This window comes from Engraulis encrasicolus, chromosome 6 (assembly GCF_034702125.1).
Source record: "Engraulis encrasicolus isolate BLACKSEA-1 chromosome 6, IST_EnEncr_1.0, whole genome shotgun sequence".
Lineage (NCBI taxonomy): Eukaryota > Metazoa > Chordata > Actinopteri > Clupeiformes > Engraulidae > Engraulis > Engraulis encrasicolus.
Window position 1 is genome coordinate 27,822,193 of NC_085862.1, and position 24,802 is coordinate 27,846,994.

The 24,802-nt window shown below is 43.0% G+C and overlaps 2 protein-coding genes across 6 annotated transcripts in view; both read left to right on the top strand.

Annotated features, from left to right (window-relative positions):
* Positions 1-34: 34 nt before the first annotated feature.
* On the top strand, positions 35-19,206 carry safb (scaffold attachment factor B). Of its 5 annotated transcripts, none has more exons than XM_063201142.1 (22): positions 35-337; positions 945-1,029; positions 1,150-1,214; positions 1,327-1,506; positions 1,960-2,019; positions 2,431-2,470; positions 3,402-3,855; positions 4,273-4,319; positions 5,129-5,223; positions 5,823-5,972; positions 8,437-8,534; positions 8,640-8,695; positions 9,555-9,634; positions 10,163-10,308; positions 11,142-11,189; positions 11,576-11,890; positions 16,401-16,565; positions 16,819-16,864; positions 17,062-17,177; positions 17,739-17,797; positions 17,922-17,976; positions 18,672-19,206. In XM_063201142.1, exons 1-22 carry the CDS (start codon positions 170-172, stop codon positions 18,790-18,792), a joined length of 2,649 nt encoding a protein of 882 aa, XP_063057212.1. In that variant the 5' UTR covers positions 35-169; the 3' UTR covers positions 18,793-19,206. The 5 variants fall into 5 exon arrangements, with proteins under 5 accessions (XP_063057212.1, XP_063057214.1, XP_063057213.1 ...); XM_063201144.1 differs by having other exon boundaries at positions 16,819-16,843; XM_063201143.1 differs by having other exon boundaries at positions 16,413-16,565.
* A 4,986-nt stretch (positions 19,207-24,192) lies between these two features.
* si:ch1073-396h14.1 (disintegrin and metalloproteinase domain-containing protein 10) overlaps positions 24,193-24,802 on the top strand; it is a 37,930-nt gene continuing 37,320 nt past the window's right edge. The window contains exon 1 of the mRNA XM_063202046.1: positions 24,193-24,320. Coding sequence (XP_063058116.1) covers positions 24,245-24,320 — 76 coding nt within the window. The 5' untranslated portion in view covers positions 24,193-24,244. The remainder of the gene's footprint in view (positions 24,321-24,802) is intronic.

A 24,802-nucleotide genomic window follows, 5' to 3' on the forward strand; every position in this document is an offset into this window, starting at 1 on the left:
TCGTATCCGCGGATTTTTATTTCAACGCATGCGCATAAAGCTCATCCTGCGCATTTGCAACAGTGTTCAAACGCCATCTTGTATTCTCATCGTGTGATTTCGTGTGTAAATTTAGACTTGCGGTGGCGTGTGTAGGAAATAAACGTTACTGTCCGAGTAATTTTCAAGCATGTCTGAAAATTCTGCGACAGTCGATTCGGGAGCCGGTGAGATGGCGGAGATAACTGGCGTTCGGAAGCTGTCCGAGCTCCGAGTTATTGACCTGAAAGCAGAGTTGAAGAGGCGAAGCCTGGATGTGAGCGGCATCAAGAGCGTGCTTATCGAGAGACTCAAGAAGGTACATTTGCTTTATAGAGGTGTAAAAGATGCCTTTGTGTTGACGGAAACAAGACCTAAATAATAATGGATTTTGATTCCAAATCAAGTGGGAGAGACAGCCATGTCAACAAGTCCCCTCACTAGCATGCTAGCGATAGCTAGCACATGGTGGGTTTCAAAACAGTTTCGGTGAATTGCTTTAGCTTCATTTAGCTGTTGGCATTTAGCTAATCGTTGGAAGACTTTACTGAGTCGTAGCATCATGTTATTGCAACTCACTTAGACCACTGATCTTATTTCATTTCGCAGACTGCAACGATTGCGCTGTCGTTCAATAGGCCATACAGCATATTTTAAGCGTAAACTAATAAGTACCCTTATGGTAGTGTCAGATTATGTAATGCTAGCTTGCAATTTGGAGGCCATCCCCCACAGCTAGCTCGGGATGTGTTCCCGAACGGCGGTGTCGGTGTAGCTATTAGGCCTAAACTAGCTCTACACTACACATGCTGCCGAACTGGATTGTTTTGCAGATTTCGCACAGGCAACAGTTGTACCATACCATATCTGTTTTATTGTTGAAATGTCAATCGAGCTAAATCGCATACACGTATGTTGTGCGATAGGCCATTGAAGAGGAAGGCGGCAATCCTGATGAGCTTGAAGTACCTCTGGATGGGTCGCAGAAGAAAACAAAACGAGCAGCTAAAGGTGAGTGAGCAGCTGCAGGGGCAGCTGCCCAAACATCTGCAGGACAACAAAAAGTCAATACAAAACAGTCGCTGGTGAATGTTTAAGTGGAGAATTTTTGTATTGCCTTTTTGCCTGCAGGTAAATCACTGGAGAATGATGAGCAAGAAGATTGCACCATTGAAGAGGACTCAGGAGATGGGCAGGTGTGTATGAATGAACTCGCAGATGATGGTATGCCCAAGCTGAGTGTTTCAGTTTAACAATGGAACCTCCTCCATTGGGAAGTTATTTAATGATATACTATTTTTCTTCCAGGATGACCCTGAGGGAAATATGGATAGTCTCCAAGATATGGACATGATGGACATGAATGTGCTGGATGAGGCAGACATAGACAATAATGGGCCAGGAAACGAAGACGAAGAAGATATGAAGGATGAAAACGGGAACGATGAAGAACTTGATGACGCCCTCCTGGCTCCAGTGGATGATGAGGTGGGTCAGGAGGTTTTCCCCCAGCATCTGTATTTTGCATGCAATGAGATGGTGACAGATTTGTTTTTGCAGCATTTTGATGTAGAATCGCAGTGTTAATGTTCTTCTTATTTGTGGAATACGATGTCAGTGGAACAGATTGAATTACATATCTTTTATTGTAATGAGATGGGGAATTGGTGCAGTGGGTTTAAGAACAATGTCTATGGTAGGTGCTCGTCAAGGGAGGTCAATGAAAGCAGTATCCCAAGGCCACTCTGCTGTTGAACTAACGATAGAGTGCCTCAGGACCAATCTCTTTCATTGAAGTCATCTTTTGATTCACACAGTCTGCAAGAGCCTAGCCATAATAAAAGATTTGAGATTGTACAGTTTGACGTTTGTCAACATTGCAAAACAAGCCGTTGTTGTAAATGACCCTGCCATAACTTGGCTAATTACATCTGCCCTCAGGAGCCAGATGCCAAAGAAGAGGAGGCTGCTGAAGAGGAAAGCGCAGAGATTATCAAACAGGCACGTGTAACAATACCTAATAATTAATTCAACATTCAGGCCCAAAATTAACATAGGGACATTGGTGAATGGTTCTCGCAGGAGCACGCCATACTCTTTATAGAGAAAATAAATGAATTAATTAACTTTCATCACTAGCCAATTTGGCTAGTAGATGTTAAATCTTAAAAGCAACATTCAGCTTACTAGCCACTTTGACTGGGGGAAAAGTGATTTTTCACCAGCATTTGGCCAGTTGATGTTAATTCAGTGTTGTAGACAAGTAATGGCGTGCCGCATTGCTTTTGGTCTGAACGTATATTAATATATCGTTATTCATTTATGATCAGAGGAGGATATACTGACATGATGAATGTAGTCGTATGTGTAACTCTTTTCTCCATTTATTTTTTCCCCCTTCACTTTTCTCAGGAGGATGACCAGGAGCAAGAAGATGTACAAGAAGACATAGGTACTGTGTAAAGGCTTATGGATGTTTGTGAATGCAGGCTTTTCCTGCTGCTAGCAAGTCCTTTTGTTGCAGTTGCTCCCCAAAACCTGTAGTGTGATGGGCTAGGACCTCTTTAGACAAGAGACTGGAAATACAAAGTGAATTGCTGGATTTGAGCATGACCATATCAGCGAGGAACTGACTCCGTGTCTGGTTTCTGGACACATTTCTTTGGCATTTTTATTGTCTGGTTGTTGTGACAATCCCATTTTAGTAAAGGCATGCTCGTGACCAGCAATTGGCGGTCTAGTTGAGCTAGTTATCTTGAGTCAGAGGGCAGCTGGTTGTTGTAGGTGCAGTGCAGTGTAGGGTTTCTAGGTTCCCGCAGGAAGATGCGAAGTCGAAGATGTGGATGCCAACCAAGTGGAAGACGCAATGGAGAGAAAAAAAATGATCAACTCCTTATTCGGACACTGTTTATACATTCGCAATTGATGATAAAAAAAATGGACTCCTTGCTTTTAAACATCATGGACAGGAACAAAAAACAGATCTTCTCTGTCAGTAAAGACATTGCAAAAGCTCCATCATGTCATGGACTCATGGACTCAAGTTTGAAACGATATGAAGACTTCATCTCAACTCGTCTCATTCCGCTGCACTGGTGCTGTCTTGCGGCTTGTCTCGCCATCTCTTTCTTGGACCAGGTGAACTGTCTTAGGATGACCATGTCAGAGAGTTAGTTTGATTAACTTCTGTTTTCCTTTGGCTTTTCCAGTCTCTTCATAAAAAAAGGTGTGAGAAATGCATTTTGAGATATTTATATCAACAGTCCAGGGAGAAAAGCAAGTACTAGCTGTTCCATTCCAGCCTTGCCACTTCCTCGTTAACCATTGCTGTGTGTCAGAAGTAATTAAACTCTGTGCCATTCTATTCCTGTTACATCCCGTAGAAAATGAGAAAGTAGCCGGGTCTTGTAAGTCAGAGCTCCTTAAAGAAGAACTGCCAGCTGAAGAGGAGGACAGTGGGAACACCGCTGCCGACGAAGACAATGCGTGTGACCTCAGTCGAGAGGACGAAGCCGTGGATGCGGAGCAAGAAAGCGCCACAGCCTCTCACGATCTCGAAAAGGACGCGGCCACCGCCGCGGAGTCAAACCAACCCGAATCGCAAGCCAAGGACGAGCAGCCTGGTAGCCAAGAAGAAGACATGGACGCTCAAACAGAAACTGAAAGCACTCAGCCTAGTGCTGCTGTTGAGACAGGTTCAAACGACAATGAGGCCACTGTTGACACTGATACAGGCTCTAAAGCCGAGACTGAGAAAGAGAGCGTGAAGACAGAAGAGACTGCTGCTGAGGCAACGAAAGGGTCCTCTTCTGTTGAGGGTGATGAACAAAAAAAGAGGTTTGTTGTTTTATGTCTACTAGAACAAACAAAAAAATCGCTTTGTCTGTTACATCGGTTCCTTTTGTTAAATCGTTTTTTGTTTTCTCTCCTTTTTTTGGTGTTCTTGGGAGATGTTAGTTGGTCTGCGCATTTCCGTCTCAAAAGTCCTCATTTTTGTTGTCACACTCCCCTCATGTCCTTTGCCCACACTCCCCTTCCCTAAAGTAATGCATTGCGAATTTCCTTGGATTCCCTAAGCCCATTTGAGAGGCTCTGTTAAGTCAACTTGCCTGTCCACCATTGTTAAATCCTACAAGTGAACCGTACTGTAGTTTTTGCTGTACATGTATGTCTTTGCAAAGGTGGGTATGAGTTTTGAGGATCTGACGTTCAGATGTGCCTGTTTATTCATAAAATGTCTTTTTCTGTCTTTAGTTCTGATGATGAAAAAGCTAGCAAGCCAGAGTCTAAGGATGAAAAAGGTTTGTAGGTTTTTCCTCCCCTTTACCCTCAGTGTTGCCCTCAGCCCTTTCTCTTCTATCGTTTCTATCGTGATGAACAAACTTAATCCATTATTACAGCTAATCTACAATTTGATATAATTTAGTAGCATTTTGTGTCGTCACTGATGCACTATGCAAGTCGTAAGTTCATATAACTATAAAAAGATAAAAAGACATGGTTTTGTGATGCGACACGTTAAAGAGGAAATAAGACAATAACTGAAAGCATATGCAGTTGTGAGGTAAATAATATTGTTATCGTCATATAAAGTAATCCATATCGTGATGCATAATTTTTCCATATTGCCCAGCACTACCTGTGGCTTTGTATACTTTGGGCATTGCTAAATATAAATATTGCCAATGCCAGTCATAATTATTATTGATTCTATGTCTAGCCAAGGTTTCCCCCAGCACTTAATTTTTAGGGTGGCCACCTTGACAAGAAACACCCACCACCTTGACTAGGTTCACTGAAAAGACAAAGATTTCATGTTGTGAATGTAATTTCTAAAGTTGCTTAGCCAAAAAAAAATAGTAACCCCCACCGCCTTGACTAACAAAAGGGGAAACAGTGGCAGGTCTGTGGTGGATAGCAAGAGATAATAATGAATGTTTTTTTTTTTTTTTTGAGTTTTGTGTGTCTGGGTTCTAAATGGGTGACCACAAACTTTTGAACGTTAGTTGATCTGCACACTCACAGACTCCCCCTCAAGAACCTACAGTGGTATTTTAGGTGGTAAAGTGCCCTTGTGTCATTGTGTGTATCTGTGTGTGTGGTTGGTCAGCCCCGGCAGGTAGTGGGAGAAACCTATGGGTCAGCGGCCTCTCCTCTACTACCAGAGCGACTGATCTGAAGAACCTGTTCAGCAAATATGGCAAGGTGGGTAAATGTCAGGTGATGTGCTGCAACTGAACACGGTGACATTAACCGGTCAAATGAAACAATTGTCAGGATTAGGTTAATTTTTTACAAAGTTATTTCTTCTGAGTGTTGGCCTTGATCTTAACCTGATGCTTAGATAGAGGTTTGGCGGTACTCCGATTTGCATTTCAGCATGTATAAGCCGTTTGCACACCTTTTTAAAGTACTATTAACCCATTTTAGCCGTACCTGCAAAACACACCAGCTGAATGCCTAAGCCCTTTTTGGGAAAAGGTACCCTCTAACTATTCAAACCTAAATATCACAGCCTCTGAAGCGAATAAAAACATGAAATAAGTTGCATTCAAAAGCTACCCTCGTCTTTAATTAGAGTATGTTCATTCAGCTCTAACATACCCACATGTTGAATTAACAAAAAAAAACCTCAAATTATAAGAGCCTGAATGCAGCGTATGTCTCTCCAGGTGCCAAAGGTCAATCGGCGTATGCGCTGCTTCAGGCTAAAACGGGTTAAATCATACGACAATGAATGATCTATTCTGTCTTATGTTTCTCTCCCTGACTGTTTTTTTTTCTCTGCTGTCTCACATGTCCAGGTTGTGGGTGCTAAAGTGGTGACCAATGCTAAGAGTCCTGGGGCTCGCTGCTACGGCTTCGTCACCATGAGCTCCACAGACGAGGCCACCAAGTGCATCAGCCACCTGCACCGCACTGAGCTGCACGGCAGGATGATCTCTGTGGAGAGAGTGAGTGCTGCACTACACACCTTCCAGCGCCTTTGCAAAGACAGTGTTTCCCACAGAAATTTTGGAAACTATGGGGGCAGCCGGGGTTTATTTTTGTCCGGGTGAGGGGGGGGGGGGGGGGGTGGGGTTGGGTCTTCTCACACGGGCCTTTTTTTTTTGGGGGGGGGGTGCGGGTTGTATTCTTGCAGCGTAAATGCAAAACGGCAAAACAATGACTACAGTATGACATTGGCGCATGGAGAAACTGTAGGCCTGGGCCTATATTTCAGCCATTTATATTTTGAGAAATAAGGCTACATAACATTTTACCCATGACTTGTATAATAGTAGTACATTGTCATTGTCAAAAAATGCAGTACAGTGAATAATTTCTGTTTACAACAAAGTTTCATTCGTCCCTCATGCAGGGGTCTGGGAAACAATAAAACAAAATAGGAGCAGAGATAAGAATTTAAGAGCACTGTGAAATTGTTAACGCATAGATAAAAAGGGTCTTAGAGGATAGGCTATGCCTTTTCCCCCACACGTATCTGTAGGCGTACACATTCTACATGAGGGGTGCTGGTCACAGGGCCGTTTTTTTCCAAATTCCTCCCATTAAAAGGGCTGAACAACATATTACACATTTATGTCTATATTCACATTCATTACACATTAATTTCTATATGCAGCCCGATGTCTCCTCTGCTGTGTCAATGAAGGTCTGTCACCAAACTCATTACAACTGTAAAACAAAGCCTAGGGAGTGTTAGTAAACTCATGTACTCATCCCAACTGTCCCTTCTCTGAAGGTTTTTTTTATATTGCTCCCAAACCCCAAGTAAACTACAACAACTTGACTAGGCTTTTGATCCCTGTCTTTCAAGCACTTGTGGTTCTCTCTATAGCAGGGGTGCCCAACCTTTTTTTTTAACCAAGATCTACTTTTGAAGTTGATGGTCTGCCGTGATCTACCAAGTCAAATTAAGGATGTCAGTATGAAAATTTAAGACCACCATTTATTAATCACCATTATTATGAACAAAATGTTTTTAGTAGGCTACTATGGCCGTATCTTTTCAGTGTGTTTTTAAAGTGTGTTGAATAGCCTATCTTTACAAAGCAAAGCAGCACTGATAGTATGCAGAGATAATTTCAGTCATACACAAGTCATAAACAACTGAAACAATTTCAAAATGATAAACATTTGGAATATAAGGCACATAGGCCCTATTTCTAAAATATGATGAAGCATTATCATGCCTTCAGTGGTATAGGCTACAAATTATAAAAAGGGCTCAGAAATTCACCATTTGTAATGGGTAAATAGTAGGCTACTGAGAGAGAGAGAGAGAGAGAGAGAGAGAGAGAGAGAGAGAGAGAGAGAGAGAGAGAGAGAGAGAGAGAGCAAGAGAGCAATGAGAGAACTCATTGGATTGGTTAACAAACACCCCTGTTAAGAGTGACTTCTTCTATGAAGGGTTTTTTTTTTCAGCTCTCTGGGACAGTAGCACAGCAAAGGCTTTCTATTGTGAGTTTGGCCAATCGTTTTGTCCACAACTGAAGCAATAAACAGCACAAATTGAAGTGAATTCCATACATGTCAACAACTAACATTTCCCTTACACGCGGCACGATGTAAACGCAGTTAGCGATGATGCATGAGACTAGCGATTTGGACGAAGATCCTCGCATATCGGCGTGTCATAACGCATCGTTGCGCACATGTTCTGTTACTCACCCGATGTTACACGTGTGCACACATGAATCAACTGTAATACCCTTACGGTCACTTCCTAATGCTTTCCCCTCATTCTGTGTTACCGTGGGACTACTTATCTAACCAATACAGAGTCTATAGGATGTATTACTCCAGGAGGAAAATGCGAAGGAAATTCAAAATCGTAATTCAAATCGTTTTTAACAAAAACGGATATCGTTTAAAAAATAAAAAAAACAAGTTAAAAAAAAAAAAAAATTAATAATTTTTTTTTTTTTTTTTTTTTTACATTTTCGTAAACTATGGCGGCCAAATTTAAACTATGGCGGGCCGCCATAGTTTCCTCAATGTATGGGAAACACTGAAAGAGGCCATGAATTGAGCTCGAAAACATACACTGTTTACAGTTTCGTTATTTGTGTTCAGGGCTCCAAATTATATCACCAGCCAAAATGGCTTGTAAATGTTAATATTGCGTATTATCCAAACATACACTCACTAATGGGTCGGTCAAAGTGGCTTGTAAGTTGGTCTTTTCTACCATCCATACTAAACATTTTTTTGCATTTGGTCAGTTAGCTGGTCTTAATTTAGAACCCTGTTTTTGTTGCCGTCAGTTGGTAGTATGAAGAAGAGTCTTTTGACTCTTCATAACTGCAGCTTTCCTGAACATGTGTAATTATTGCAAAACCTATGACTCCAAAGAATAGAAATGTCTTGGGGAATTTGCACCTATTAATGATGCGTCTTGTATTTATCTGGCAGGCAAAGAATGAGCCGGCTGGTAAGAAACCTGCTGATAAAAACGAGGCAAAGAAGTCCGGCAGTGACCGCCGTCATTCTTCAGACTCCAAGACCGAAAAGTCAGTATTTCTTCCTCCCCTTTTTTGTTTGTTTGTTTGTTTGTCTTGCTTTTTTTGTGAATTTCCAATATGTTGCTCATGGGTTTTCTTGTATTGCTTTTGAAGAACTGACATCAAAGAAGAGAAACCTGAAGGAACTGAGGAAGGCAAAGATGGAAAAGGTTGGTGTTGTCATTTCATAAATGGCAGTGATGCAGCATATGGTTTAATGGAATTCATGTAACAGTAATGCATTATGAAATGAGAGAAAGTTCTATTATGTTGGCCCTACGGTGGCGCATATCAGGGTGGCCGCGGGTCCTTAAAAAGTCTTAAAAAGTCTTAAATTTCATTTTCGCCAAATAAGGCCTTGAAAAGTCTTATTTTGTCTTAAATTTTCAACCCAAATGTCTTAAATTTGTGGAGCTTAATTGTGGAGGAATAATTATTTCAGCCATGTGATGAACCTCGTGACGGAAATCGGGAATTGTAGCCATGTAGTGTAATTTAGAACTTTATTTAGTGTTAAGTTTCATTGTGTATAGTTTTGTGTTTTCATACGGCTACATTAATGTAAATAACCAATTGGTTTTTGTGCTTCATTTGAACCTGTGTATGATCTTGCGAGTTGGTCCTAATATCATTTGGAAAATGGTATTGAAAAGTCTTAAAATTTCTTAATTTTGACTTGCTAAAATCTGTAAACGCCGCGAGTTTGTCTTAATTTTATTTGGAAAATGGTATTGAAAAGTCTTAAAATGTCTTAATTTTGACTTGGTCAAACCTGTAGACACCCTGGGTAGGGCACACGCTTGCTATGCGGCCGATCCGGGTTCGATTCCCGGCCCGGGTCCTTTGTCAACCCTTCCCCTTCTCTCTCTCCCCAACTCGCTTCCTGTCACCATCTACACTGTACTATCATGAATGGAGTCAAAAAGACCAAAAAAGTGAAAGTTCTATTATGTTGCTCCTGTAAAGATTGTGAGGCGTGGCGACCTTGTTTTGTACACGTCTAACATTTGTTCTGCTCCTTGGCGGCAGGGCGGGATGAAAGGACGGTCGTGATGGACAAGTCCAAAGGAGAGCCGGTCATCAGCGTCAAGACTAAGGACAAAGAGAGGGTACGTGTCGTCCTTGCACACTCACAAATCTTCACACATGACTCAAGCATGCCTAATTTCTATCTTCCAAGATGGCTTGAGCATTCCTAATTTCTAATTTTATAGATGGCTTGATATGCGTTTTCAAAGTTGACTCAACATAAACGGATGGAACCTACGGTTAGAAACTTTGTGAGACATTGGGCATTTCCCAAAGTCTAGTTTATGAGCCTTGGAAGTGTGTCAGCCTAACTACTCACGCCCAGTGATTGGATACCCAGCAGAGTTTACCAAAGACTATCCAATCATTGGGCATGATCACGAAGGCTGATGCACTTCGAAGGACGCACTCTAGACTTTGAGAAATGCCCATTATGCAGATGTTGACTCCTGTTCCTGTTGACTCCTTCATTCACCATGGCCCTATCCTCGAAGTTGGCTTAATATCCGTCTTCAAAGTTGACTTAAAATAAACAGATGGACACTACTGTTAGAAGTTATGCAGACGTTGTCTCACGGTTATTCCACACCACGCTTCCCTCCTTCCAGAGCACCAAGAGCCGAGACAGGAAGTCGACCAGCAAGGACCGCAAGGACATCCTTTCCTTTGACCAGATCAAAGAGCAGCGTGAGCGGGAGCGCCAGAGGCAGCGCGAGAGGGAGATGAGAGAGGTGGAGCGCCGACGCCACTCTGGGTATGTAGCAGGCGCATCACATTACATTGCATTTGGCAGACACTTTTAAACTAAAACAGACTTAAAATCGAGGACATGATCATAGCCAACATCAGTAGCAGATACAAAGTGCACAGGAAATGTACAAAACAACAAGAGCAGATGTTAAGTAGGGTTCCTTTTTTATCATTATTTATATATTTTATTTAGTATAAGTACATTAGCACAGGGTTATGTAGGGTACACCCATACGCATCATACCAGAGTCTTGCGTATTACATATGGAGAGGGAGAAGAGGAAGGTGGGAGTGCCGATGGCACTCTGGGTATATAGCATGAGCAATACATATGGCCGCCCCCAGCAGCGGTCAACTTCAAGGCTCAAAGGTCAACATATAGTGTCACTCACCCCCAAAAAAGAAAGTTGTGAACAGATGGAAGCCTTTACAGTCCAACAGTCCAATAAAAGCCCCTGTGGAATCTACAGGACCTATTAAATTACTCTGCCATCCAATGTGACTTAAAAAGTTGAAGGAGCTACTGATCTATAATAAGGGAGCGCACGGCAGACGCAGTACTGATCAACCACGGCAGACGCAGCACTGACCTTTTGAGTTGTTGAGTTTTTTTGTTTTTTTTCAAGTGTACAAGTCTTAACCTTATGAAGGTCTAGGACCGCAATGTCGTGTATGAAAGAAAACGGCAAAATGGTTAGTGTGCGGGAGTTGTTGCTAATTATCAAGTGAGTGACCCATGGGCCATCTCCGATGCACCTGCCAGCTGAGGTGTGCGGAAAAAAGTTTAAGTCTTAATTTTTGTATGTATTTTTATGGGCTTTTTCGGCTTTATTTCAGACAGGACAGTGGAGAACGACAGGAAGCGAATGCGGAGAGAAAGACTGGGTAGGGACAGCAAATGACCCAGGCCGGACTCGAACCCTGGGTGAAACCCTTGGGCATGCAAGCCCAAATGTGGGGGGCTTAGCGCGCTGCGCCACAGTGCCCCCCCCAATAAGTTGAAGTCTATACAACATATTCAGGGTTCACAAAAAGTTGGGATATTTGGGTTTCAGTTTAAATTGATTAACCTAAAAAACTGCCTTGCACATATGCCCACCTTCAAGCACACCAATTGCGATAATTTACTGTCAAGTAATTCTCAGGCATAAAGATAATTTGTATTTTTACATTGTAATTATGAGCCAAAATCCACTCTTGCCTTGAATGGAATCATCAGCTTTGTTTAAACTGTAACCTCATAACCCATCCACCCCTCCATTCTCTCCCAGCGATCGTGACCGAGGAGACCGTGACGGCCGCACGGAGCGCGAGCGCATCCGGCTGTTCCGCGAGCGCGAGGAGCGGGAGCGCCTGATGCGGAAGCGTAACTGGCTGGAGGTGGAGAAGCAGCGGCTGGACGCCGACCGCATGGAGCGCGAGTTCCTGGAGCGCGAGCGGCTCCGCGTGGAGTACGAGAGGCGGCGCGAGCAGGAGCGCATCCACCGCGAACGAGAGGAGCTGAGGCGGCAGCAGGAGCAGCTGCGCTTTGAGCAGGACCGCCGGCCCATGAAGAGGCCCTACGACGGAGGAGGCATGGACAGCAGGTGAGGAGCACGGCTAGGTAATGTCAGAGAGGTTCTACGGATATGACGAGAGAGTTCACTCGCGACTTTTCCGGATGATACTGCAATCTGCGTCAACGTAGGAGCGCAGACTCCATTCAGAATGAATGGGCTGCGCTCGCTCGACAGCGCCCCCTTGGCGAACTGCAGGCATGGATCGAATAGCAAGTGGGGAGGCTGTTTGTAGACCGGCTGCGATAACGCATACAAATGCTGGCTGCAACCGGGAGCTAAGTTTTCCGTATTGCAAGTCTTCACACACTTTTGTGAGTGAACGATTTGCTGTAGTGTTTTTCTAATTTCTAGCATGATGAAGAGTGATTACTTGTGGAGTTACATTACATTACATTGCATTTGGCAGACGCTTTATAACCAAAGCAACTTTCAAAAGAGGACATAATCAAGCCAACATCACAAGCAAATACAAAGTGCACAGGAAATATACAGAACATCAAGTGCAGTTGCAAAGAGAACCCCTCTTTGCAACTGCACTTGATGTTCTGTATATTTCCTGTGCACTTTGTTTAAAAAAAAAAAAAAAAAAACAGTAAATAACGAGTAAACGCATACACTCACACACACACACACACACAAACTTAACTAGACATCATGTCAAGAGTCTGCCCTGGGGCTAGGCCAGCTCAAGCATTAGTCTAGTAGATACTCTCGAAAGAGGAAGGTCTTTACTTGTTTCTTGAAGGCTGCAATAGATGTGCTTAGTCTTGCTGCCTCTGGGAGACCGTTCCACCATTTGGGTACAACAACGGAGAACAATCTTGACTGGGATTACCCAGAGCGACTGGATGGCAGAGCCAGACGACTTGTGCTGGATGAGCGCAGTTCTCTTCCAGTAACATAATAGTCGGGGAGGAACGGTAGCCTACCATGCACCCCCCCCACAACAAAACGCCATATGATTTTTTTTGATCGTCAAGATGTCCTGAATAAGAATTTGAGTGGTAACAGTAATATAACTCACTCCCACTATACTTTTTCACATCATATTGTATATGACCCCAGAATGCTCAATGCATTCTAGTAGTACACTGCCAAGTCCTCTAGAGCCATGATTCAGTTGGTTATCATAGCTTATGATATACCATATGAAAGCTTGGAGTCTGCAGTATACATATATTAAACTGTATTTGGTGTAGCTTTTTGCATAGCAACGGTTGCTAGGCAAAGCATCTTCCTTAGCAACCAACATCAGTGACACGTTCCTCTGTGATTACATTGCGCTATGATGTCTGGATCTAGACCACTTTTCCAAGGTTCAACATGACTTGTTTGAACCTCCAAGATGTCCTTAATAAGAATTTGAGTGGTAACAGTAATATAACTCATTCCTACTATACTCTTGTACATCATATTGTATATGACCCCAGTACGCTCTATACGTTTTAGTTCTATGTAGTAGTAAACTGCCAAGGCCTCTACAGCCATTTTGCAGTTGGTTATCATAGTTTGTTATATACAATATGAAACATTGGAGTGTGTAGTTTATGAAAATTGACATATTTTTGGTGTACTTATAACATTTGGGAAAATATACTTGGTTTAGTGGTATGTCTGAGAGCTCTGGGTTTTTTCCCTTGATTCTTTAAATGGCCAATTCCTACATATGTAAAGACCTTAAAAGGAAATACATTAACAATTTGGAAAAGTCCAAACCCTAATGTGATGTAAGCACTAACTACTTGAACTATTGACAATGTTGCAATCTGTACGGTCTGCGTCACTGTCACAGTCCATGCAAGTTGGTGCACAAGACCACAAGACCCCAATAGAAGGAAACCAGTTGAATCATAAATAAAGTTTATTGAACATTTGGGGAAAGGTATAGTTCAAGGCGGAAAGTTCATTTACTGCTACTGTCACTGTCTGTGCTTGACCAATCACTTTCAATGTCACTCTCACTGCTACCATCACAGAGCACTTTACAGTGATGCAGCTGGTGATGATGCTCTCAATGGTTCCTCTGTAGAAGGTGGTCATTATGGCTGGTGGGGCACTGGCATGCCTCAGTTTACGCAGGAAGTAGAGGTGTTACTGGGCTTTCTTGGCCAGTGATGCAGTGTTGGTGGTTCAAGAGAGGTCCTCGCTGATGTGCACTTCAAGGAATTTTGTGCTGCTCACCCTCTCCATAGCAGCACCATCGATGGTCAGTGGCAGGAGTTGGTGGTGACCATTCTGGAAGTTGACAACAATCTCCTTTGTCTTGCTGACATTCAGTAGGAGGTTGTTGTCACTGCACCACTTGGCTAGGTGGTCCACCTCTGTCCTGTAGTGTTTCTCGTCGACGTTGGTGATGAGACCCGTCAGGGTTGTGTCATCTGCAAACTTCACCAGGTGGTTGGTGCTGTGGGATATTTTGCAGTCGTGTGTGAGCAGGGTGAAGAGTAAAGGGCTTAGCACACACCCTAGTGGAGCTCCTGTGCTCAGCGTGATGGTGTCCGAAGTGTTGTTGCCAACATGCACTGCTTGTGGTCTCTGGCACAGGACGTTTAGCAGCCAGTTGCAGAGGGAGGTGCTGAGGCCCATATTGTCCAGTTCGCATATCAGCTGTTGGGGTATGATGGTATTGAATGCTGAGCTGAAGTCAATCGTTGAAGCAGGATGGAGATGACTTCTTTGGTACCGATATGATGGTGGCGGCTTTGAAGCAGGAGGGGACAATGGCTTGTTGTAGTGAGGTGTTGAAGATGTCAGTGGAGACATGCTTTAGTTCCTCAGCACAGTCTTTCAGCATCCGTCCAGGGATGTTGTCTGGGGCTGTTGCTTTGTGTGGGTTGATCCTGAGAGCCCTCTTCATGCTATCAACAGGTAGACACAGGTATTCTGTGGGTGGGTCTTGTTTTGTTCCTCGAAGTGTGTGAAAAAGCTGTTGAGGTCGTTCAGCAGGGATGTGTTGCTTTTGCAGCTCCGAGGTGATGGCTTGTAGCCAGTGATAGCTTGGATGTTCTTGCATAGGCTCCGTGCATCTTTGCTTGTGTGTATTCTTGTTTTGCCTTTCTAATGCCTTGTGACAAGTTGGCCGTAGCTGTTTTCAGGCCCGCTTTATCCCCAGCTCTGAAGGCTATGTCTCTTGCCCTCAGCAGCCTGTGGACGTCCCCTGTCAGCCATGGCTTCTGGTTGGCTCGAGTGGTTATTGTTTTGTGTCTGTGACTTCGTCTATGCATTTGGTGATGTAGGATGTGACTGTGTCTTTATACTCTGTTGTTGGTGGCAACTTGTTTAAAAATATCACAGTCAGTTATTTCAAAGCAGTTTTGGAGGGCGGATAAATCCCATTCCTAATTATGATGCGCTAATTAATTCTCAAAACCCTTTAAATAATTAAAAAACTACAATATTTGAATATATATCATAATTGGCTAACATTGTGGAAGGGAGTCACTTAAAGAATCGAAAAAAATCAGAGCTCTCAGACATCATATCATAAACCAAGTATATCTTCCAAAATGTCATAGATAGGCCTACACTATACAGTACATATGTAATATTCATAAACTACACACTCCAAGCTTTCATATGGTACATAACAAGCTATGATAACCAACTGCAAAATGACTGTAGAGGCCTTGGCAGTTTACTACTACATAGAACTAAAACGTGTAGAGCGTACTGGAGTCATATACAATATGATGTAGAAGAGTATAGTAGGAATGAGTTATATTACTGTTACCACTCAAATTCTTATTAAGGACATCTTGGAGGTTTAAACAAGTCATGTTGAACCTTGGAAAAGTGGTCTAGATCCAGACATCATAGCGCAATGTAATCACAGAGGAACTGTGTCACTGATATTGGTTGCTAAGGAAGATGCTTTGCCTAGCAACCGTTGCTATGCAAAAAGCTACACTAAATACAGTTTTATATATGTATACTGCAGACTCCAAGCTTTCATATGGTATATCATAAGCTATGATAACCAACTGAATCATGGCTCTAGAGGACTTGGCAGTGTACTACTAGAATGCATTGAGCATTCTGGGGTCATATACAATATGATGTGAAAAAGTATAGTGGGAGTGAGTTATATTACTGTTACCACTCAAATTCTTATTCAGGACATCTTGACGATCAAAAAAAATCATATGGCGTTTTGTTGTGGGGGGGGTGCATGGTAGGCTACCGTTCCTCCCCGTCTATAAGGCGTTAGTAGGTCCTTCAGATACGCTGGGGCCGTTCCTGTGATGGTTTTGTAGGCAAGGGTCAGTGCCTTGTGCTTGATCCGGTCGGCGATCGGTAGCCAGTGCAACTCAATAAATAGAGGAGTAACATGGGTCCTTTTGGGTTGATTGAATATCAACCGTGCCGCCGCATTTTGGATCATTGCAGAGGTTTTAGCGCACAGTTGAGTTGAGTAATCAGTAGTAGTGTTGTGCACTGGGTGGCTGGCTTGCTGGTGGTGGTGGTGGTGGTGGTGGTGGTGGTGGTGGTGGTGGTGGTGGTGGTGCTTGACATTGTTTACCGTTGTTGCTGTAACCAGGATGCCTTCCAGGAAGGACGAGTGGCCTGAGAAGCGCATGGCGATGGACGACGGCCGCTACCGGGGCTCGGACTTCAACCGACAGGAGCGCTACCAGGACTTTGACCACCGCGAGCAGCGTGGCGGCGGCAGCGGACGCTACCAAGACGACGTGATGATGGACAGGTACACTAAATGGCCTACATGAGGATAAGACAATCACAGGCTGAGGCCCTCACACTTTCACATAAGATTACCTTGATTGATTGATAACTCTCCCTTTCTCTTTCCCTCCCCTCCCCTCTTCATGTGTCTCTCTCTCTCTCTCTCTCTCTCTCTCTCTCTCTCTCTCTCTCTCTCTCTCTCTCTCTCTCTCTCTCTCTCTCTCTCTCTCTCTCTCTCTCTCTCTCTCTCTCTCTCTCTCTCTCTTTTTATCTAGGAGGGACAACAATCCCCGAAACATGGTGGGTGCTAGAGATGGACAGGTAGGAAGTTATTGACCAGGTTTTTTTGTTTTTGTTTTCCTCAACCAATATATGCATTATCCATGTTGTTTACATGTATTTAAGTTAATCCCTTCACATGCTTTTTGTGGGGGAAAGGCAGGCAGCTGAGTTTTAAAGTAAGGAGATTTGAATGAATGGAGAGACTTGTAAATAACCTGAGCGTTGCTTTTCAACAGCACTTCTCCGAGCGTGACAGACACAGCCGGGACTCGCGTGACTCGTGGGGTGGTGGCGGCGGAGGTGGAGGCAGCGCCGGGGGATACGAGAAGCGCGGTGGCGGCATGAATGCAAGGTAAACATTCACACACACACACACACCTTGTGACCCAGCCAGAGGGGGCACTGTAGTTCATTGTGCTACTTACAAGTAGGGCAGGAGTGGGGAACTTTGTCATTCGAGGGGCCGCTTCAAATTTTACAGTACTCCACTGGCTGTATAATAAACGCAAACCAGAAACCCCTGCACTTGAGGCTTATATTGAAGGCAACCACCTTGACAACAAACCCCATCTTCACTAGGTCCCCTGAAAACTGAGTTGAATTGTATTGTAAATGTAATTTCTAAGATTTCTTTACAAAACATGAAACTGCATAACATTAAAATTATGCCGGGGGCCAGATAAGACTGCCCCAATGGGCCCTTGAGACAGGTTCCCCATCCCTGAAGTAGGGGGATTTTTGCAAGTAACTGATAGATATTGTATTTTCATCCCTTGTGGGTAATGAAAGAACAATTCTTTTCGGTAGATTCAGCAAGCATATTGGCATATTGCCATACTGCGGATACAATTCTATAATTAATGCCTTGTAGTGTTTGCTCATGAAGTGACATTTACCTTTTTGAATATTTTAGCCGAGAAGGTCGAGATTGGGAGGCTGGACGCAAAATCGACGGGGACCGAGGCTGGCAAGGTGTGTTAAACAGTTCGATGTTACAGTTAGCTTGTCACCATGACGACTAATTGGTTTCTTGTTACCATGACCACTGTACTTGGTTTGCAAGAGTGTAATTTTGCAATGGTTGACCGTGTTTCAGGTGGAGAACGAGGCATGCCAAGCCAGACACACATGGGCAGAGGAGGAATGGCCAAGTAAGATACCTTCTCACACGTGTCAACTCTTCTCTACTGTTGTAGTGTTTTGCCTTGTCCACACCAAGAGAGACCTACTGTATGCTGCCTGGTAGCGGAGGTAGCAGAAGAAGTATCGCCTTGAATTCGCTCTGGACGTGACATTGACATTTTTGATTTAGCTTATCACATAACGGCTCTGGCTTGACAGCTTGGGACATTCGGAGTTATGAACATTCTAATTGGTTTTCGCCGAACCGCGTCATTGCTCATTACCATAATGTTGCCTATTGTTGAAATTTGCTCAGTTCGCTTAGGTCCTGGCGAGTTTGCTCTGGTTGCGTGCACTCCATAGAGAAATAATTATTTCCGTTGCTCAGTTAGCGTAGGTCGCTGTTGGTGTGAACAAGGCATTTCTCAACTGGGGCTCTAAAGCTCATCATATAATGCATCATATAATCATATAGTACTCCTTAACATGTCACCAAAGATTGCGGAATTGGCTAGGGGTTCCTTTCTTTCTTTTTGCCTGAAGCAAACCTTTGACTTTGTTTATAAACAGTTTTGGCCACATTTTAACATGCTTGTATAGATGCGCAGAATTTTCAGTACACACCTTTTAAAAAATGTACTTGTTCCACACTTAAATAGATGACCTGGTTATTTGAAACATCTCTTTGTCTCTCTCTCTCTCCATCTCTCTCACCTGTCCTTAGCCGTGGAGGATACATGCAAACAGGAGGAACGTCGCAATCGATGTCCGGCACCATAAATCGGCCCAATCAGATGATGCAAGGAAGCGGGATGCAAGGCGGTGCTTTCGGCCGGCGGTATTAATTGCCATTCTTCACTTCGGTTTTTCTTTTTGAGTATCGTGATAGCTTGGCAGCTTGTACATTGCTCACACATGCTTTGTAAATTTCAGATCCTTTTTTTAAAAAAGAAAAAAACTTTTGTCTCTCTCTCAACATGGACACCCTACAAACACGAATGTCTACTACCAGAGTTTTTAATGTTGCTGTTTTCCCTCGGTTGTAACTTAATTTAAAATTTTTGATTAATTTTTGGAGGGGGTGGGCGGGGAAGGGGACAACGTTCATTCCAGATGTCTTATTTTCTTGTGTTGAGGGTGTGACGTGAAAATGTGTTATGATGAGACACTCAGGAATGGTCCAGAACCCTGTTGTCAGTTTTGTGGATTGTTTGTCAATTATGAATGCGTTTTAATAAATTCCCAAACTTATGAAAATGTTGGCCGAAGTTTTTTTTTTTTTTTTTTTTAAGTGCGACAAATGTATTTTTGAGCACAATAACATTTGATATTTTTTCTAACCCAAATATAAAATGAACAGTCTTAATAATTTGAATGCCAAAGAGTGTGTGCTGTAACAAACCAATATCCGCATCAGTATTAACACAGAACGTCTAGTCAAATGTGGGCTGTTGGGCAACAGTACAGTACCTTTATCCCATTTGGTGGTTCATCCAACTTTGTGGATCTTTCTGAAGAAAATGGTGATGTGAAGTCTGTGAGTCAAGTGCTCTTCATTTTGACTTGGTGGATGTTGACAAGGAAACCCCAGTAGACGTGAAACATCAGTAGACGTGATTTCTATCACAGCATTCAGCCAGCACTATTTTTCCATTGTGACTTAAAATGATAACTGTGAAGTTCACCAAATTCCTTGCCCAGGGGCATCTCGCCTATTAGATGAGGTAGCAAGAGAACGGAGGACATTCACACACACTTTGGCACTAATCAGTTTGTATTGAAGGTCAAGAAATGACAAACTTAATTCTTGGACTTTTTTTATATAGGAATCTATCTTACCTTGACCTTGGGTTCCTTGAAAGACGCTATATAAAACCAAGTTATTATTATTATTACCATTTTGCCTTTCTGGTATAGAAAAAAATACAGACAATACAGTACAACTGTGACTAGTAAAAAGTAGCCGCTGTGTTGAAAAATGAATGTGAGGCCCTGCACACTGTTTTCAAAACCGGCAACCCTGCAATGCTGACATGGCCATGTGGTACCTACACACCGCTGATGATTGTTCAATGACTGAGGTGGACCCAGAAATATTCAATCAACCAATCAATAGAATTTTTATAGCACATCATCATACTCTGTCGTCATTCAATGTACTTGAGGAGAAACTATGGATGGTATTCTTTTTATTAGCCAGTGTTGGCTCAAAGGCTGAGGGCATCCTACACAAAACATCCATGACAGCATTGCATAATAAAACAGGCCTATACTAGTTGATCAGAACCAATTGATTATGCAAGGCCACAGGCGCCTAGCAGGCCTTCACACACGCTGTTGCATCAGACACGGTGGTATTGGTATGTCACCCCTATGTTACAGGGTCAATGTCTTGTTGAAGACAAACATTAAGGCCTCAACTCCACCCTAAATGTAAGCCTATAAGGAGACTACGAAATTATTGAACCAACTTTCTTATGCAATCGGTCAGTGATTCATTTAGAAAGAAATGACGTGTAAGAGTGTCTTCACTGTATGACCATGAGTTGGCTGACATGATCTTGCCACAAACAAATAACCACCGGTCACACACTGTTCATTGAACATTATTCTATTAATGATGCATAATAAAGCCCTAAATCGAGCTTGCGCATACAGTAGTTATTGTACACCAGTCTGTAGTTATTAAACTTTAAATGTCTGGACAATTTGGTCCCTGATCCTTTTGGTAGCCCTGTCTGTGAATATAATTGAATTTCCCAGAGAGCAAAGTGAATTCAGGTGATTTGGCAATTTACTGTTAAGGCTCCTGAGAACACATACTGTAATTCTTAATAGATAACTCATACTGATTCTGGTAAACTGGTGTTTTGCGAGGATTTTTGTAGATCTACTAATGGGACCTAATGGTCCTGACTCCTGAGAGCTTACAGGCTGGATTATGTGGATGAAAATAAACAACACGTAGGCCTATGTACGTACAACTCACACAATCCTTCCCTGCATGCTGTTTTTGGTCTTTAAAAACTACGCAATAGCTTGACCTGATGTCAAGTAATTAACACTATTTACTGTGGTGTTATTACCATGTAATGTGGTTGTAATTACACAATTAACATTGTGATTACATTTAACACTCATTTGAAATAGATAGCATTGTCCAGCAGAGGGCAGTAGCATGCTATTTAATTTTAACTCATTTTGCACGTCAATCTGAATTTAACTAGTCTGAATACAAAATTGGCTGGTAGAGTTCATTGAAGTGTTTACTTTTATGATGATCATTAAATGTTTATGATGCCACTCATATAAATCTGTCTGAAGCACAGTAATTATATAATTATGCAATGCATTTTTGCTAAGTTTCCCTTTTACTAAATGTTATTCATTGTGAATGGCCCTGCAATGCAAGTCAGTTGTATGTTGGTACGCCTGCAAGTCAATGTAAGATAAATGTAAATCATACAGTAGGTGTGCACAGATAGGGACAAGGTGGTGCTAAAGTACCTGCCCCTTTGCCCTACTGGACAAAAAAATGCCTCTTTTGAAAGTGCTTTTTTTTTGGTCACAATGTACTGTGGTCCATGTTGACGTGATAATCTGCAAATGCTTCACAATCAAAAGCATGTGACAATAATGCCCCGATATAACATACAGCCTAGTAAGGCAGCAGAAAGTCCACAAGCTTCCAACCACCCCCCAGCCCCCTCTTCAGCACCTGCCCCCCAAAATGTCTGTGCACGCCACGGATGTAGATGTTATTCATTTAAGGGATTAATGTGTGATTTTTGCCACAAACCATAAGAATGTAGCCTAATTAAACAAAAGCAAAACACACCTGCATTTGGAATGCCAATGATAATCCTTCCTGTCTAGCAATGTCTAAGCAATGTTTGAAAATGGGAAGATACTGGGAAAATATGAACACACACCACTTCAAATTGACCAGTTTTTCCAGATTTTACTATCAATAGTTATGTTTGAGTTACCGTAAATTAACATTGTTGTTCTATTATATGAGCTACTGACATTTCCTCCAAGTTTCAAATGAGAATTTTCAATGGGACTCAGGCCTGGAGATTGGGCTGGCCATGACAGGGTCTTGATGTGGTGGTCCTCCATCCACACATTTATTGGGGGACATTGCCATTGTGGAGGGAAACCAGTTTTCTTCCAAGATAACTTTGTATGTTCCGTCAAGTCACTTGGCCTTCACAAAGATGTATCTGACCGATTCTAGCCTTGCTGAAGCATCCTCAGATCATCACCTATTCTCTGCCAAATTTCACAGCATGTGTGAGACAGTGGTTTGTAGACTTCTCAAGGTCTCTACATATCCCTTACGCATATGACCAGATGATGGATTGAATGTGAAATTTGGCCAAGGATTGGTGATGATTGAGGGTAATTCAGCAAGGCTGGAATTGGCCAGATTCGTTTTTGCTAAGGACATGTGACTGAAGCCACATACACAGTTAGCTTAGGAAAGTTATGCCTCTTTTCTACTGACGGTTTTTGGGTAGGCCCACAGCGCGACTCGGCTGCCACTTTTTGCTCTTCAAATAGGCATGACACAGCTCAATCGTAAAGCAAAAAGTGGCGGCCGTGTCGCGCTGTGTGGAGCTGTAGGCCTACCAGAAAACCAGCAGTGGAAAAGAGGCATTGGACCAAAACTTGCATCCAATTTTTTTAAGCCGGCCAATGCTCTAAGGCATGCAGCTTGGTTATTTGATGCAGCTTCATGCAACCATGCAGCTCCAGGACCAATTGAGAAATTTCAGACATATGAGCAAGGGGGAGATGGATGGCCACAAGCCATAAACCAAAGCTCAAGCAACTCTTTCTTAGTTACAATATTACTAATATGCTGTTTTTAAATAAATATCATCTTGTTTTCTTTGCGTTTTGAGGTCTGAAAACATTGCATCTTTTGTGTTATATTGACCATTTGTCATTTTCCTCAAATAAAAGCTCTAACTGGCCATATTTTCATTTGAAATTCAGAGGAAATGCTGTCACTAGTTTATAGATTAGAACAACAATGTTGATTTTACTCAAACACATACCCATGAGTAGTAAATCAGAAAAACTGATCATTTTGAAGTGGTCTCTTAGTTTTTTCCAGAGCTGTATGTAGTGAATTGAAGAATTGAAAAAGAATGGTCTTTATAGGCTGCTACACTGCTACAATAAGAGTAAAAGCAGAGCACACTCAATACTACATATACAGTACATGTCGTAGAAATGTTAAATGAAATGCTATATGGCGAGTAGTGTGTGGTGTCACCAGGAGAGCCAATGGCCGTGTAAAGTGGCACCTTTACGTGACCTTCCTAGAGCCTGATATACTTTGAGGTGCCTGTGACATGTCACCATGGGTGGTTGTGAAGTGGCCCTGGAATGGAGAGAGGTATACTCCATTCCGATGTCCTAGAGTAACCTCTTTAGTTGTTGTGTGGCTCCTTGTGGGTGGGTGAGGTCTTGTGATGATGTCAGTCATTTTAGATCAGGCTGTTCCCCCTCGGCCAATCCGGTGGCAGAGAGGCTGGTGGGCAGGGCCCATTGTGGCATTCCCAGAAATGGGATTGATGGACCGAGCTGCCTCTCATCGTCGTCCTGTCTGGTCCTCTGCCACGTGCGTGGCCCCTCACATAGCCTCTGAAAAGCCTTAGTGTGATCTTTATTAATCCTCTGTCTTTATGCTTTGTGGTGATACTCGACTCCAGTTTCGAAGTGGGAGTTGTTTGGCTTGGCTGTGGTCCACTATTGTAGAGAGGGGTGGCCAGACAGAGCTGATAGAGTCAGCAACACAGCACAGCCCAGGGGGATGAGGTGTGTGTGTATGCTTTGGCCCCTTGGAGCACCTTTCGCTCTCCCGCAGACAGCGAATCCCTCTGCAGAGCTCACACACTCAAAAAAACTTTGAAGAATTCATTTTGAAAGGTCTTTTTTGTGTCTTTGAGGCATGTAGTTCACATTTAATCACATCAGCATGACATTGGCAAAAGCTCAGGATGCAATCACAAAAAAAGGAGAGAAAAAAATAGTAAGGGGCTGAAATCAAATCCCTCAAATGAAGCGACGCCGGAGATATGGCCTTTGTTTTTGAAAATATTAATGTTACCCCCCACCCTTGTTCACGCATGTGGTCTTTTGCCGGCAAAACCTGGCGTGTCTGAATGTGTCTGTGCGAGTCGCAGTGGTATTCGAGCCTGAGCAAGTAGCAAACATTCCTGCGTGGACACTTTTCAGGTGAGCCAAGCAAAAGCTAAGCCAAAAAGGAACCATGAGGATACCATGGCGACTAACGCTCTCATTACCCACTCCTGGCTCTTTATGTTTTTGATATGCTTCAGTGGACGCCACCACACAGGTAGAACTTTCTTCCTCAGTTGTGCTTTTGTATGAGGGTCACGTTGGGCGGATGGTGTTGCTCTGTTTTTGGGACCGTAACTACCTGGATAGGTTACGAAGTGTGCTACGCGTGTGTGTGTGTGTGTGTGTGTGTGTGTGTGTGTGTGTGTGTGTGTGTGTGTGTGTGTGTGTGTGTGTGTGTGTGTGTGTGTGTGTGTGTGTGTGTGTGTGTGTGTGTGTGTGTGACCTTGGATTGGGATTGATTGATCCAGAGCCCCTCCTCTATCTCTGCCTCTGTCATGACATGACCCCTTTTTGATTGAACTTGACAACCTGCGTAGGACGTGATTCAGTATTAACCAGAAAGAGACTGGAAGTGGACTAACAAAAAACAAAACCAAGTGTCCATATTTGCTGTTCTGTGTCCTGAAGCCTGGGTGGCGGTGTGTTTTCTCTGCAGTGTCCATGTTGACTGCTCTAAGCCAAGCGTAGGCTGGATAG